The sequence below is a fragment of the Aulonocara sp. 'chitande type north' Nkhata Bay genome, linkage group LG7 (assembly GCF_057382095.1).
Source record: "Aulonocara sp. 'chitande type north' Nkhata Bay isolate Kocher_YH1m ecotype deep benthic linkage group LG7, A_spYH_male_GT1.1, whole genome shotgun sequence".
NCBI lineage: Eukaryota > Metazoa > Chordata > Actinopteri > Cichliformes > Cichlidae > Aulonocara > Aulonocara sp. 'chitande type north' Nkhata Bay.
The window spans coordinates 22,330,718-22,346,808 of NC_141350.1; the positions used below are offsets into that span (position 1 = coordinate 22,330,718).

The following is a 16,091-nucleotide window of genomic DNA, read 5'->3' on the forward strand; positions in this document are numbered from 1 at the left end:
CATGAATAATCTTGTGTTTTAGCTAAACAGAATGACCCCGACCGTGTTAACGTCACTGATGATGCTATGACGAAGGTGCAGGCAGCCAACCAACCAGTAATCTGCTAATTCAGGTCTGATCTGCTAAATAAAGCGATTTGTGGAGCAAAATTAGATGGATTGTGCAAACAATGCTATGCTCTGTTCTTCCCTTGTTGCCTGAGCTTTAGGGCCAAGTCCAGCCTTTAGGTGTGTGCATTTGTGTATGTGTGTGTATAAAGATGCTTGAGAATTAAAGCATGAGATGTAAAAACATATGTACAGCTCTACCTGCAGCTTAATGCACTCGCCTACATAAAGTAAATTGTGCACATTAGTTAAATCGCTGTCTGGAAACAAGTATGTTTCCTTTTGTTTGGCTTATCCTCTAAAAACAGCTTTTGCCAAGTTAAATGAGGATACTGGGCCAGGTTATGGAAGGGGTTTTGTAACCTATTTGGCCAGGGTGCCATCACATCGTTTCACATGCTGAGCCTGTATTTGTGACACTTAATAGTAGGTCTGAATGATCCCCAAATTATTTCCCAACACTTAAAGTGAGATTTCATTATGTAATGCTACTGGTGCTAACAGAAACCCACAACCTGAACTGATATGACACAGTGTGCTTAGGAAACCAACCTGAAAGAAGAATGTACAGTAAAGGTCTTTCATCATCAGGGAATGACTTTAGTGAGGCTGGAGGTGTCTGCATTGTGAACTTCTAAAATTATCCTCACAAGCACTAATATCAAACAATGGGACTTTTTGTTTTTAAACATGATGCAGTTTTATTAGGACATTTCAGAGCAGCTTACAATGTGAGATGATCAAAATACTAACCGAACCCTGCTAACATCAGTCCACATGACCAATATCAGCTCATAGAAAAACTTGGAAATCACAAATATTACTATCAAGGCAGTAACTAACATTTCAAAAGCAGTCATTCATCTTGTGTTTTCAAGAACAGCTACATTTATGTCATCTTTTCCAATTAATAGATGAATTTTTCAAGGAAGAGCAGATACTTGTTAGAGAACTGCAAACCTCAAACACAAGAGCACCAACTCTTACTTTATAAATACAATCAAGTCTGGAACGACTAATTTGATCAACCATTTCTACAGACAACCAAAAGTCTTTTGTTAGAAGCTCTGAACATGTTTAACATGTTAAACGCAATAAGTTAGAAAGTGTTTTTGTTCCACATTTTAAAGGCATTTCTCTCCAAAGTGATTCAGGACACCTTCAATTTAACATTTCTAACATTCATTCAGATCGGACTTCCATTAACTCTCTGAACCTGCTCTGATGACTACGAACATCATCACGCAAAAGGAGCCTGCTGAGGTATTTCCCACTGTCCCACCATTACTTTTCTCCTATTAGCCATCAGCAATGATGTCATCCGGCCAGTACTCGTCCTGCATGTAGTGCTTTGATGAGGAGAAGCTTGGCTCGAGTGGAGCGTCGTCATCCCTCAGCTTGTTCTGCACCTCCTGCTCCCACTCCCCCTCCACCAGCTTGTAGAGGTCGAGCGCAGCCTGAGCATCCTCCACTGAACAATGACCTCGCTTCCCAACCTGAGAGAGTGATAGGATCCACAGGGTTACAACAACAGTTACACGAGCATATTACTAAATCTAGTCTCAGATACCAGAAAATAACTTCAGTGAAAAATGCTGTGACCTGAAAGGAACAATTTTCCAAAACAGCCGCTCATCACTTGTTTTGGAGCGTCCTCTCATCTCAAGCTCTCACCTGTATGCTCCTGTTCAGCAGCTTATTTGCCAGCGTTCTGAGGGAGGGACAGCATTTACTGGGGAAACCGGCCAACCGGCTGAGGAGACGCGTTGTACTCGTGTCCCTGACCATGTGACAGGGATGAACCATGTCCAGTGCCTCAAAGTCATTATAGATGGAGTGGCCCACGACCACTTTGCCTTCAAGTATACTGAGGATCTAAGGTAGAGAGTGAGAATCCATGCAAGGGAACAAGGAGGAAGACAATTTACTTAACATTTTATTTATTTTTTTTTTTTTTTTAGACTGTAACAGATTCAAATAAGTTTACTGAAGTAATTCCAGAATTCAGGGGTTAGATTTCTGCTGTCATGCATTTCATTTGTAATCTAATTTGCAGATTCAGTCTCTCTCGGCTCTAGCTTGAAGTCTTCATACTTATGTCCTGTGACAGACTAAGGGCTCTAAACTCATCATAAAGTCAAGTGACAATTTTTAAGTGCCCGTGCGCTGCAGCAGTGCTGTTGTGGAAGGAAAGCTCGACTACACACAGTCTGCATTTAACTTTGTTTTCTGTGAAATGCTTTTATATTTTTTAAAATCTGTTTCAGTCCTCCTGTTTTGCAGTTCGCACTACGTTCTTCTTCGTTAGTATTGAGCTTAGTCTTGGCAGACGACATGAGCGGTACTGCCCCGATTAGCTTCCAGTAGTGCATTGCATTTCCACATTTTTTTAACATGTTAAAATAGACAAATAAAGAGCAAGACCAAGCATGCTTACACTTTCAGCCTGGTACTACACAAAACAAGGAAGAAAAAAAAAAAAGAAAAGGGATGATTCATCGAGATTTAAACTTGGCCAAGAGTTTTAGTTAATGCATCTATTGTGTTCATTTGAGCACCACCCTATTGCACTGCCGGTGGGGTGACGATAACACCAAGGTTATCGGCTGAAGGGAAAAAATTAAAAGTTAGGATTCCACTTTCTTCAAATAAAAACTCAAGTTGGGCACATGATAGAACAAAAGTCTGATATACAGTCTTCCTCCCCCCATGATGACAGAGTGTCCTAAAATGATTAAACTGAAGTTTTTCTCCTCAATCCACCAGATTATCCCAGGAGAACAGTCTCTATTTTAGAGCCCAGGTTAAATCTTTCATCACTGTTGTCTACAAACACTCAGACGTACCTCTTCTCTGGCTTGAATGAAGGGTGTGGCGTTGAGGAGATGATGCCTTCGGATGCCGCTCCAGCGAGTCCTGAAGTCTGTGACAGGCTGACAGGGTTTCACGTATTTATCATACAGCACGTTCCCATGATAGTCCAGGATGCTGCAGCGGGCCAGCTCGCTGCAACGTCCTCCAGACCCTGTCCCCACCATCTCACAGTCCAATGCCACCACTGTAGTCGGGCAGGAGCTGAAACACGGCGAACTTCGACCACTGGCTGGAGGACTGGCTTCAGAGGAGAAGCCACTGTCCATCTCCCACCGATCTCCAAGGGCCGCAATGACAGAGTGGTGGTTAGCTGTTCCAGACACTGATGTATGTTTGGATAGATCAGTGCTTTCAGAGTTCAAAGTGCTTTGATTTTCCTGTTCTGGAGCGCTCATTTTAGACCTTTTGATCAATACGTTTGTATCAAGTGATTCATGGTGGGCGTCCGTTCTTTTCATCTTCATGTTGGCGATTATCCTCTTTTCCTGATGCCTCTTCCTGGCTCTTGCATTCTCCATGGCGCAGAGCACCATGGCTTTTTTACAGAGATACCGATAATTGCTGAGAAGACCTCGTGAGGAGGCTTTTCTCCTGTTTGATGACTCTGCCATCATTGATTCGTGGAACAGTTTTCACAGTCATGTCTGAGGAAACAACACAAAAGTCAGGATAGTGATAACCCTTATTAAAAATGTGGCTCATCATGAACTGCAGATTATTGAAATGATGTGAAAATGATTTTAAAAAATTGTTAATGAACTATTCCTGTACAATACACAGTACATGGGGATTGACAAGTCATTAGCCGGTTAGCATATCCTGGATAACCCAAGGAATACACCAGGCACAAATTAGCACCATGTTTCACATGCAGTTTAGTTTCATCCTTTGCACAACTTCCCTCTTTATCTGCTTTTTACACAGCATCAATAGAACCAGCAATATGAAGCAGGTCTGGTGGAATCACAAGCACCATCTTAGGAGGAAATGATTGGCTAAGGCAGGACCACACCCAGTGTAATTCCTAATACTAATACAATAACCAGAACTTCAAATTTCATCTGGAATGACCTGAAACTAGAGACTTTGAGATTGCGGTTTGAGCATGAGCAGGAGAGTGAATATCTTGGAGAAGATGAAGCTGTAAGGCAGGAGGAAAAGAGAAAGACCACAGAGTAGATTAATTATGTAGTGAAAGAGGACATGCAGAGAAAGGTCTGAGGTGATAAAAGAGGATCCTAGGAATTGTGTGAAATGAAGGGAGATGTGGTGATCCCTAAATGGACCCGATCAAATAAGGGATGAATGAATTAATAAATGCAAATGTAAGGCATTTTGCGCACTTGCTCCACTTTTCAGACCCATAGGCTGTATCGATGTTCTGCAAACATGAGGAATTCTTCACGTTTTTAGGATTGGAAAAACACCCAAGGAGGACTGTCCCTGCATAGTCGCATTTTTGGTACACCTGAAAGGGAATTTTAGCCAATGCGAAAGTAAATCACTTTGATATAGCCCCGTTTTTTACTTCATGCACTATGAAGACAATAAAGCAAAAAAGTTTGAGACTAACGTATTTGGTACCACCTGAACATCGTAATTCTCCAGCCACAATAATCTGGACACGTGGCCATACTTACGGGTGCCTTTAAGGGCCACATACCTGACACTAACAGTTTGACTCTTCTTAGTGGCATAAATATGATGGTGGTGTCAAGTTAAAGTTTAAAAAATTTTTCCTCGCCAGTCTTCATGTTGATAAATAATAAATCCAGCATACAATTCAGGCTGTATATACAAAGCACCCATCATCCAAACATCATCCGCCTGGATGATCCGGATATGACGAGGCCTTGATAGATTGTAAAAGCTTACAGTTTTGTTTTGTTTTTTACAAAAAACGCGCTTGGCACTTTTGAAATCAAACACTAGCCGGTAACATTTCAGGAAAAAAAACTGAAGCTCATGTAAAACGAGTTTGCATGTGACTAAATTCAGCTGGAAATTCCACGTATTTAAACACAGTTTGTCTCTCAGTTTGATTATAAAAAGAAAAACCCCAGCGAGCCGCAGAAAGTCGCGTTAAAAATAAGACAACGCCCCTTGAGATCGATTACAAGCATAAACGACGTATTTCTGAACGCTGACAAACACGAGAACAGAAATGAATTGAGAAAGAGTAAAAATATCTTACGTTACCTTCTGAAACAGCACGTGTAGGGTCTGAACATGCCCGGACAAATCGCCTCTACTCTTTAATCCCATTGGTTCAATCTCTTCTTCTTTAGTTTACTCAGACAAACTCACATGCGGAGTCGCCGCCTATTGGTTGGGTGCGTACCCGTGCGTTGTCTAATATTAAACTTTGTTTGATGATGTAAAACATGTAAGCGTGACAAATATGAAAATAAATAAATACACAAGAAAAGTCTGAGAATCCATCAGCGTCTTCATTTCCTCCAGAGACTCTAGGTTTTTGCTATTTGCAGCAACATCAGCAATCAGTTTTGTATGGGACTGTAGTTGCTCTCTGATCTCCTACGGAGATGATAAAGTGATCTCATCTTGTATGTTATATACAGTCCGTAATTCGGACCGCTGCCAAAAACACATGAAAAAAAAAAAAGAATAAAGATTTTAGCATTAGCTACCTGTAATATAGCCTAAGGGTTTGGAAATGTCCCATTAACAAAACACCTTTCTTTGCACTCAGTGGAGAGGTACTAAAATAAATCTCATGTGAATCCCACATTATTAATTGTAGGACTATAAATGTCCCCATTTACAAAAATGCGGTGGCATTTTAGCTTCTAATCAAGGTTAACATCTAGATTTCCAACATGTGAACTGTACCCCCCCCCCCAAAAAAATAAAAAAAGCTACAGATCAGTAAATATCAGAAAAATGATGTAGATGCACTGATTATTTGGCTTATATTTATAGTATTTTGTGATTGGGATAACTTTCTCCAGCCCAAGAGAGGCTGGTTTAGTGATATTTAAGGTAAATATAACCAAATAACTCAAATTTGTTTTTGAAGATGTGACACACACACACACACACACACACCTTGCTTAAGTCTCAGTTTCACTACAGATACATCAGTTGTTCACATTTAGCCACCAAATATTAATTTCCAATTAAAATGATCAACTATGTCTAAGTGTGTGCCAAACAAGCGTTTGAGTTGATAGAAAAGACTTCAGAGTTCATTTTGGTTTTGTGGGCCTTTTTATTTCACAATCCTTCCAAATGTACAAAATCAAAGGCATGTTACAAAAAAAAAAAAAAAGAAAAAGAAAAAAAAAGAAAATAAAGAAAATTTCACCATTACTGTGATTCCCCTTTGATGACAACAACAAGAAACTAAAGCGACAGATGACAGACTGTATCAAACCAAAGTGCATCAGCCTGAGGTGTAGTAGACAAGACCAGGGGAAATAGAAATCTCATGTTTTAAAAAAAGTCATCCCATCTTCCCTAAAAATTGGTTTGTTTTGAAATATTGGGCAGACCCTGGCCAAAACCTCTCCACCTTCCACAGCATTCCCAGTGCAATGAGGACCTAAAGGAAGGGCCACGTCTTTGACTTCAGACCATTCGGTAGTTCACTAAGAGAGAGGAATATAATTTAGTTCTTTTTCTTCCCCAATCCTCCTGTTGTGGTGGTGGAGGTAGGGAGGGGTGCTGCTGAGTTCCTGTTTGGAGCTTTTATAGCTCTGACTTCTTCTTCTTCTTCTTCTTGGACTCCTCCTGCATCACCAGCGGGTTTGAGGCCTCCCTCTTCAGGTAGGAGATGAAGTCACTCACCTCGCGACCTCCCTGCAGCGAAAGCAGAGGGTTCATCAGCAAAGCACAGACATCACTTTGCCACTGTGAATGGCACTTTAACAGACACTCACCTCATATTTCTTTGGGCTCAACTTGTGTCCAGCTGGAGAAAAGTAGATTGTAGGGAATCTAGAACAGAGGTTGAGGACAAAGATTATGATTTCATGTATCAAACTGCACAGGTAATCACACATGCATGTTAACCTGAGTTCCTTCACCTTTCCCAAAGTCAAGCTTCTCACATAGCTCACAGCTAATCATAATCAGTCTGTAATTAAGCTTCAGGATGTCTGCAGTTTCATGTGCAGTGTTCTGCTCCCCCCCTTTTATCAGTGATGAAGATATGTAGCTGAGAGAATACAGGAACAGTCTCCAAGTTATGTTGAAGGGAACATACTGTATGCTCTGTCATCATGGCAGACAGATATGGTCTTTAAATTCACTCTAATGTCACATACAGGACTCAGCGTGAAGCTTATGGCTGACCCAAATTGTACACCTTCACATGGTACAAGAATGTCCTGACTGTTCCGCTTAAAGAAAATCTGCAATATTGCAAAATTCTGTCCCACATTCCTCATCCCTCTTTTTTTTTGTAAAATTAAAACATATTCTAGCTGCTTTGACTGCTACTAAAGAGTTTAACAATTCACCACACTCAGCTGCTCACTTTCACTGATGCTGCTCATCTTGAACTGTCCACAGCATGAAGTTGGGGGGGGGACCATAAACCTTTAATTTAATTAACAGCCCAAGCCTTATCGTCACATTAAATGACTCAGCACTCACCCGCTGACTTCATATGGAGATGGCACATCATTGGCTGTGGCGTCCATTTTGGCAATGACGACGTTGGGATCATCGGCCAGCTTTAGAAACAAACAGGGCAAATTGTTAAGTCTTTCCAAGACAATTCACTAAACCTTAACATCCACACGTTAGACTAGTCTACAGGCTGGGTGATGCAAGCCAGAACAAAAGCAAGCTAATCCAGGAGGTCACATGACTTAAAGTTCTGGATAAGTTACTTAAGAACATGTTATTGTTTTAATGTGAAAGATCTGAACTAGCAGCAGTTCAGGATCGCTCGCTCACCTTCTCTCCCAGCTCTGTGTATTTGGGCTCCAGGTTTTTGCAGTGCCCGCACCACGGAGCGTAGAATTCAATCAGCACGTCTTTGCTGTCATCGTTAACGATGGAGTCGAAGTTTTCAGCCACCACAACCTGAAGAGACATTGCAGGTATTAGAGCTGGTTCTGTACTGCAGCCATTTTCCCACCTGAAGTACCCAGAACTTCCTCCACTCAAAGGCTATTGTCTGTTTCTACTAATGTGCTGATGCATGCTCAGTAATCCAGATGAGGTAAGATGATGAAATCATTGCTTCCAAATGAACTGAATGATCTTTCTGGTTTTTGAAAACATTTTTACCTCTGATTCACTACTTTTGTACTTCACCAGAGTTGCAGTCTCATTGATCCATTTAATTATTATCATTTTTTTTTTTAAGCCATCTTGCAAATTTGTTCTGCTGTTCCCAATCGAGAGTGCTGGGTTCCACTGTTAGGAATAATCTGACTGACAGCTCCTGCAGTGGACAAACGGCCTTAGGCTTTATCTCTAGTCCTAGGCAACAGTAAAACTTAATCTCCGTTAAAGCTGTCAAAACATGAGGCAAGAGTGTGAAAGGAAGGGGGTGGGGGGTGTTGTAGACCGATTATACGAGTTGTGATTATGCGTTGTCACAGAATTAAACAGAGTATCCAGGATAATTGCACATCCTCACGGTGCATTTATACACAGCACAGAGCTCCATCCATCCACGGCTGAAATCTTTCAAATAAGATGTAGCTACTAAAAAAGAAAGTGGACTTGAAGGCAGTTCACCTCAGAGACTGGACAAACTAGGCAACTGCACTAAACCTCAGCATGACAATCATTTCTTAAATGAGTCAAAGCTACTCCAGCCGAGGCAGAGAATAAACATTTGCAGCTGTAAATGATTATAGGCCCCCTTTAGCCTTAATGTACGTTTAAAAGCATAAAGCATGTCCATGATACACAAAGAAAGTGTTTAGTACAAATCTTACAAGTGTCAGAAAAAAATTGATCTCACCTTAACAGGTCCATCGTTGTTCTCTGGGATGGGTTCTGATTTGAGATAGCGCTTCAGCTTGCCATCAAAGTAGTCCTGCAAGAAACGCTCCAGAGCTTTTCCATCACGACTGTTGAAAGACATTCAACGAGTCAGTAAAGTCACAATTCTCCTTGAGCTGGAAGTCATTAACTGGGCACCGTTCTTTTAGCAAGCGCCTCATCTACCGATTAGTTTCTTAGGCAACCGAGGTGGGAATCAGACACTATGGGTATCGCTTAGGTTTTATCCCATAAAGAATGAGAACACAAAATTGGTCCAAAAACCTCACATGTTCAGCTGTTTTTTTGTAAAAAAAAAAAAAAAAAAAAAACAACAATGTTAGTCTTTCCTGAAGCTATGGGGCATATATGGTATCACTCTTGGCTGGAAGCAGTGCTTAAACAATTGGAGGAAAAAAAACAGACAAAAAAAACCCCACAAACTTTGTCCAAAAACCTCTCATGTTTAACCGTTTTCCACTTTTTCTTTGGTCATTTTAGCCTTTTTGGCCAGGGTGAAGGGAGTATCTGCCATCAAACAAGAGGACAGCCGCATGTAGCTATGATGATGTTTGCTAGTTCACCTTACATGCATTAATGTAATAACGTGGTTAGCCTACTCAACGTAAATTACACACGAACAACATTAAGCTACTGACCCAGAGAAGAACGGCTGCTGCTGCATCATCCGTCGTTATCATTTCTGCTACACTGGCAGGGCTAGGGGCCAGGACTCTAATCTTCGGGTTTTTGGGGGATGTTGCAAACTCCGGGTCCGATAACAGGCAACCCACCCGCAGTAGATGTGCACGGTGTGAGGTCTCACAGCAAGCTATCAAATACGGTGTCGAGCAACAAGCGAGAGCCTGCTTTGCCAACCTCCACCTGTTCTGTGACCCTCAGACTCATTTCTCGGCTTTAAAAAATAAAAAAATAAAAACGCTACGCGTCGCCAGCTGTTTAATCGGATTCTTGGTGTTACCTCCTTTGACAGTATCACAGTATCAGCTTAAAGCACTTGTTGCAGGCTGCTGAGTTTGCATATTTTGCTGTGAAGTACAGCCAGACTTTCGACCGCTTCGCCTTGGGCATTTTTAATCTGTAGCTCTGCTCTTAAAAAAAAAAACTAAAAAAAAAAAAAAAAAAAAAAACAAAAAAAAACGCACGGACCTGGACCCGCCTACTATCCTTGGAAACTTAACTCATTCACTGCCATTGACGTCTATAGACGTCAATTACGTTTTTCAATGGGAGGGGCTAGAATACAACCTCTGGCAGCTTGTCAGTGAATTTTATTTTTTCATATATTTGTAAATAAATTGTTTTGATAAAACAACCTTTCTCAGTGTTATTTCTGTTTTATAGAAGTGAAAAACTATTTTATATGTTAGAGGTGTCACAAAGCAAGAAATATTAGTGTCAAAGGCACTTTTCTGCTTGAAATGTATTTTTCACAAAAAGCTCGTTTTCTCCCTTTTTTTGGTCAAAACAGGCATTTTTGGTGGAACCCACCTCTCTTCTACAGCTGATTACTAATGAATGGAAAATGGTAGAAACAAGCTTTTTTTTTTTGGATGAATGCAGAGAGTCTGTTCTTCATTTTGGTAGGTTCAGCGTTTATATGATCATAACACACAGTTTTCTGTGGCTCTTCAAAAATGAGTAAAAATGCTCAAAAACCCTGGCAGTGGGGAGTTACCCGATTTGTAAATGGCTGGCAGTGAATGAGTTAAAATGATTGGTTAGAATCTAAAGTGTATCACAGCTCAGGAAAGAGGAAAAAAAAAAAACAAAAACAAAACAAAAAACCCACTGAAATAAAGCACCGAAATGTGCGCTGCTTTTCGGTCTGTTACTACCAGTACCCATCCCTAATCACCACATTTATACATTTTGTGATAAGGCGAGTTGTGCAATAAATACTGTGATATCACCTTTTCTTAAATATAAATTTTAAAGTTTAAACTTTGTCAATATCAGTTTTATCCAATAAGGTCAATTTCTTACTTCAGATATGCTGCAAATGAGACAGAGCTTAAACAGTTCCCAAATGCTACCATCTGTAACTGAATGGGGGTCAAATTGGCAATTACATGCAGTCTTGTTCATTATATTCCCAGATTACTCCATTTATTTCATAACATATTTGGTGTCCAGTTTTTATACAGTTTTGCCACACCATCACAAAACTACACTGTTTAGAGTTATACTCTATGTAGCAAGGGTTCTATTAAATCCAACTAGCAACTTGTGACGTGATGTGTGTGTGCACTGGTGGGGAATTGTGGTGAAAAGTTGTCCTGGACTTACGAGAACTCCTCAGTCATGGTGTATTTGTCTCCTTTGGCGGTGCGGATGGCCACCACAGGCAGTTCGCCACTGGGATTCAGGCCAAACTCAGACAACTCGTGGCTGAACATGTTCTTGTTAGCTACAGCAAAGTTCAGCTTCTTGCCCTGATCCAGGAAGCCCTTTGCCACCTTCATCACCCTGAAAGATGCCAAGATGGTTTTTAATCATGCTGCCAAAAACAAAGATAATACTGTGGAGGATTAAATTAAGGTATTAAAAAAACAGAAAGATCTGGTCTCATTTTCGTTTCTTAGCATGTGGCTAACTGCCAAAGGGGAGGTGCATGGTCTTGTACTAAACAGAAAACAAAACTTATGATATTCAAGATCGATCTGAGAATCAGCCATCTCTGCACAGTGCAGATTTAAAGTCTGCAGGGAAACGGCAGCTTCAGAAACAGAAAAACACCACAAACCTTAAATGAGCTCCCCCCCCCCCAAACACCTACCTGTTCCTCCAATAGTTGGAGCCTTTAGGGTTTTTCTCATAGTCAACATCATAATAAGCCACCAGAAGGTCCTTCCCTTTCAGCTGGTCCTTGTTGTTGTCATTCATGTGGGGACAGAATCCAAAGCTGAGAAAAACAAAGAACACACACAAAAAATAAATAAATAAATCAATCAAAGTAGAGCTTTGAGTTTAGCCTCCAAATCTGCGATGCTGAAGCAAAATGAAATAACAAATAAATAGGAGTATCCTGCATTGTGTGCACATGGGCTTGGGTTAAAAAAAACAAACAAACAAAAACACTACATGTGTAGACTGGTTATAGCAGGAGCACTTGTAAACCACGCGGAGGAGATAAGCAAACAACTGCTCTCTGCAGGTGCGTCAAATGTCAAAGTTATTACCCAAAATAAAACCCATATCAAGTCCCTATTATCTGTAACGCTGTTGCAGTGGTGGAGGTGCATATCTGAACACCAGCTTGCGCTAAACCACTTTCAGGTGCATTCTTTTCTTCTCTCTGATGTCAGTTTAAGTGGATACCCTTAAACCTTTCTCAGGTTTCTGCAGCTACACCCACCTGCAGTTCAAACTCTGCAAGGAGAGCCAATCACAAAAAGGCTTGCTTAAAAGGGAGACCAACTGAATCTGCTTGTGTCAGACAGAACTGAAATAAGGGAGATCTAGATCCCCAGATAGGATAATTAAAGCCCATTTTGAAATGTGAATCATGCAAAGCTACTCTAGTACCAAAATCCAATAGTATATATAAAACTAGAACGAGCATGATTTCCCTTTAAATATTCAAACTGAAGGGACAGTTCAAACATATTAAAAAAAAACCAAAGTAAGCTTCATATTAATGAGCTTCAGAATTATACAATTAAAACCATGTTTGGGGGGGAACAAAACAAATCTGCCTGGATCAACTGCATGTACTTTATAAAGTGGGTTGAGGTCAAACTCACACTCTGAATATAAACAAGACCTCAAACAGCAGAGTTTCCATCTTAGCTGATCCCCTTCAAGACTGATTACACAATGGGTCACAAAATCATTTTTTCCTTTAACTGAAGATTCAATTATCTACTGGTGTTATTACACTTTGAGGCCAATTTACTATGAAGTAATATTTATTCAGTGCCAAACTCTTTGCTACTGCCAGAACTGAACTGTGTCCCGAGAGGACAACTGCCTACCAAACAAGTTCCTGTTGGCACTGGGCCAAACTTGTAAATATGTACCTTTGAATGAAAATTGACTTCGTATTTAATCCTAAACAGATCAACTATTTATAGACTGATTATTTTGATGCCTCTACAAAGTGTCTCTTCTAAAAAGCAGGACTCACATGTTGTCCTGGATGAATCTCTTGATTTTGTTGCTGGTGTATTTATCCTCACTGAATTTGACCGAGCTGTCTTCAAACTTGTTGTTGAGTTGGGGTGGACGGAACAAAACGACTCCCCTGTAAGCCGAGAAAGAAATATTTCACTAACAGCAGATACAAAGGTGAGACCAAATGTGCAATAGTGTTATTTTTAAATGGTTTGGTGAGAGACGTCTAAAGAGATCTACTCACTCTCCCTCAATGTCATGGCTTTTGAGGAGAGCCTCAGAGTTTGTGTGGGCGAAGCGGTAGTTGTCCCTCAAGGCGCTCGCTGCCCTCAGGAACTCAGCCTGTTCTTGGCTCTTGTCATCAGCAAAGAATCCTGGGAAGGAATGGTCAGTCAGACCAGGATTCAATATCAGCAGCAAAAAGCGGCAATAGTGTCTGAACAAAAAGTGAGTAACATAAAATACCCTAAACTTTAAATTATGAAGAACGTTACTAGTGAAGAGCTTTAAAAAGACCTTTAGAAAAGTTTCCTTAACTAGATGCTTACCAACAACACTTGCATCTTGATCTGCAAGAAACTTTTCTAGGTCTGCGTTATCCTTGAGCACCACAGAAGCTGGACCAGCCTGCTTCTTCAGGAAGCCGACAATTCCATCTGCAAAGAGAAGTAGTGAGGTGAGAAGGATGCAAAAAGACAACGAAGAGCCACAGGACCAGTCGCCTGCTCATTTGTACACTGATTTAAGATGCAAACAAACTGAATGAGTGGGTGATGTGGCAAAGAGATCAATTCACATCTCTTGTGGTAGAAAACTTGCTGGTTTTATCTTGAAAGTTCAGCTTAACAGAGTACGAACGTTATGCTCTTTTGTATACGAGGTTCCAGTTGTATGAATTTTATGTTGAAAATTCCGTCACTGTTAGCCATGTCTTGTTCCTTTACCTTTAAAGCTGGTGTTGTGGAAAACTCTGTATCCTTTAGTTACCTCTCCACATAGCCCTCATTCCACTAAGGATATCATTTTCACATATAAAGAATTCCTCCAAGAGGCAGATCGAACGCCAAGTTAAACACCTAACTCTCAGATCTTCCAGTGCTAAAAGACATGAGGGCAATACCTGCAGTTCTGGGACCATCATAGGGACCAGATTCATCGCCATCCCTGAAGATCTTGAGGGTTGGGTAGCCACTGACGCCATATTTGCTGCATATGTTGCTGTTGGCAGTGCAGTCAACCTAAGCAGAAAAGCAAATTATTCTCACTTTTCGATGAGACACAGAGCACTGCAGTTCAGAGTGCAGAGAAGCCACACTGAAGTGGACAAAGTTAAGTGATCTGTGTTGTGCAGTACCTTGGCCAGTGAGACGATGCCTTTCAAACGTGTGGCTGCTGCCTCGTACTCAGGTGCCAAACGTTTACAATGGCCACACCTAAAGTCAGAAGATATGGATTAGTCAAACAAACAAAAAAACAACAACAAAACTTTAGGGCCTAGCCAGATGAAGACCTCAAGGTAGACCTAGTGGAATCTGATGATGCAACCTAACTATGTTTGAATAAATGGAAACAGGTGTAAGTACAAGCAAAAACATGAAAAATGTACTGAAGATTTAATTAGCCACATATTGTTACAGCTGTGCTTCATGTTTTCTCAGGTACCTATATAAAAGTTGTCCTTAATATAAGACAGACCATTATTATAATATTGCTTGCGTTTTCTGTAGGTCGAAAACCCAAAGGTTTAGATTATATTGAGAAAATAAAACCAAGACTAAATATTAAATCTTCATAAAAATTTGTGAATATTTGCCTTTTTCAAACAATTACAGAGTTTGAAAAGACAGCAGACCAGACAGCACAAAATGTACTCGTTAGTGCTTTATTATAAGGAATACTGTACATTTTTATTTTATTCAAGTTTAGCACAAGGGTACACGTCACATTTCCTCTGGGCCAATCCCAGGTGGACACCAAAACTTTCCTGGCCAATCAGAAGGTTACAACAATGAATGGACACACCCCCAACTTCCTCAGCCTCATTCGCACATAATCTCTTTTTTCTTTAAAAAAAAAAAAAACCGGAAACTAAGCGGAGTTAAAATACGACTAGTTAGTCACTGTTTAAGGTAACATTTTCAGTGTGCCACTAAACTGCAGCACCTCTTAAAATGCGACGTAAAATAAAACGCAAAACACAGCGAATTAGCCTGTGCCTTTCGACTAATAGCTAACATGCTAATGCCTGGTCCTACGCCAAGAAGCGAGCGAATTTGACAGTTCTGCCTCCACTAAAGTTAGCAACAAACAGCGATGCAGTTTGCACAATTAATTGCACGTTTCCGACAAAACGAAATTCCCCACTGACATCCACGATACTGAGAGTTCTGCAAGTGGGTACCGCTCAACTGTTAACCGCAAAGAGAGTAAGCTAGGATTCGCGTTTTTCACTTATGCAAATTTCTCTGATACTTCGGAGAAAACATGTGACAAGACTCACCAAGGGGCAAAGAACTCCACGAGAATTAGCTCATGGTCTCCGATCCTGCTTTCGAAATCGTCATCCGTGTACTCAAGCACATCACTGGCTCGAGAGAACCCGGCGAGAGCGGCCAAAAAGATGAGTCTCAACATCGCACACGGCGCTTACTGAGTCCTTTAGTTTGCAGAACGGTTTTAGGATGCAGATGGGGTCTGTAGAAGCGCCCCTCTTCAGTTGTGCTGCAAGGGGAAAGCCAAGGATGCGAGTTCCTCAGACAAGGCCAAGCGCAGACTGGTCGATAGAGAAAGAGAAAGGAATGGAGGCGGTGTAGCCCTTCACACAGGCTGCGAAAACTCTCATAACCACAGTGTGGCAGCCTCTCATTGGTTCATTTACACAGTCACTCTGCCTCGATTATCCAATCAGAAGGAGGCAAATAAGACCTCATCGTCTCCAATCAGGAATGGGCAAATCATGGCTTTTTAATGTCAACACAGCGACCTGTCCAGGATGTACCCTGCCT

At 40.9% G+C, this 16,091-nt stretch overlaps 2 protein-coding genes across 4 annotated transcripts; both read right to left on the minus strand.

The window, feature by feature from the left end:
- Positions 1-783: 783 nt before the first annotated feature.
- Positions 784-5,291, minus strand: isg20 (interferon stimulated exonuclease gene). 3 transcript variants are annotated; one of them, XM_086299417.1, is made up of 4 exons: positions 5,182-5,291; positions 2,955-3,626; positions 1,783-1,983; positions 784-1,604 (listed from the first exon to the last, which is right to left on the minus strand). In XM_086299417.1, the coding sequence occupies exons 2-4, from the start codon at positions 3,594-3,596 to the stop codon at positions 1,407-1,409; spliced, it is 1,041 nt and encodes a 346-aa protein (XP_086155543.1). In that variant the 5' UTR covers positions 3,597-3,626; positions 5,182-5,291; the 3' UTR covers positions 784-1,406. The 3 variants fall into 3 exon arrangements, with proteins under 3 accessions (XP_086155543.1, XP_086155544.1, XP_086155545.1); XM_086299418.1 differs by lacking the exon at positions 5,182-5,291 and adding an exon at positions 4,646-5,152; XM_086299419.1 differs by lacking the exon at positions 5,182-5,291 and adding an exon at positions 4,326-4,556.
- Positions 5,292-6,194: 903 nt separating this feature from the next.
- Positions 6,195-15,918, minus strand: pdia3 (protein disulfide isomerase family A, member 3). The gene is made up of 13 exons (XM_086299416.1): positions 15,587-15,918; positions 14,441-14,519; positions 14,207-14,324; positions 13,635-13,742; positions 13,331-13,460; positions 13,100-13,216; positions 11,750-11,875; positions 11,260-11,439; positions 8,930-9,038; positions 7,909-8,037; positions 7,603-7,682; positions 6,885-6,942; positions 6,195-6,804 (listed from the first exon to the last, which is right to left on the minus strand). Exons 1-13 carry the CDS (start codon positions 15,718-15,720, stop codon positions 6,694-6,696), a joined length of 1,479 nt encoding a protein of 492 aa, XP_086155542.1. The 5' UTR covers positions 15,721-15,918; the 3' UTR covers positions 6,195-6,693.
- Positions 15,919-16,091: the final 173 nt, after the last annotated feature.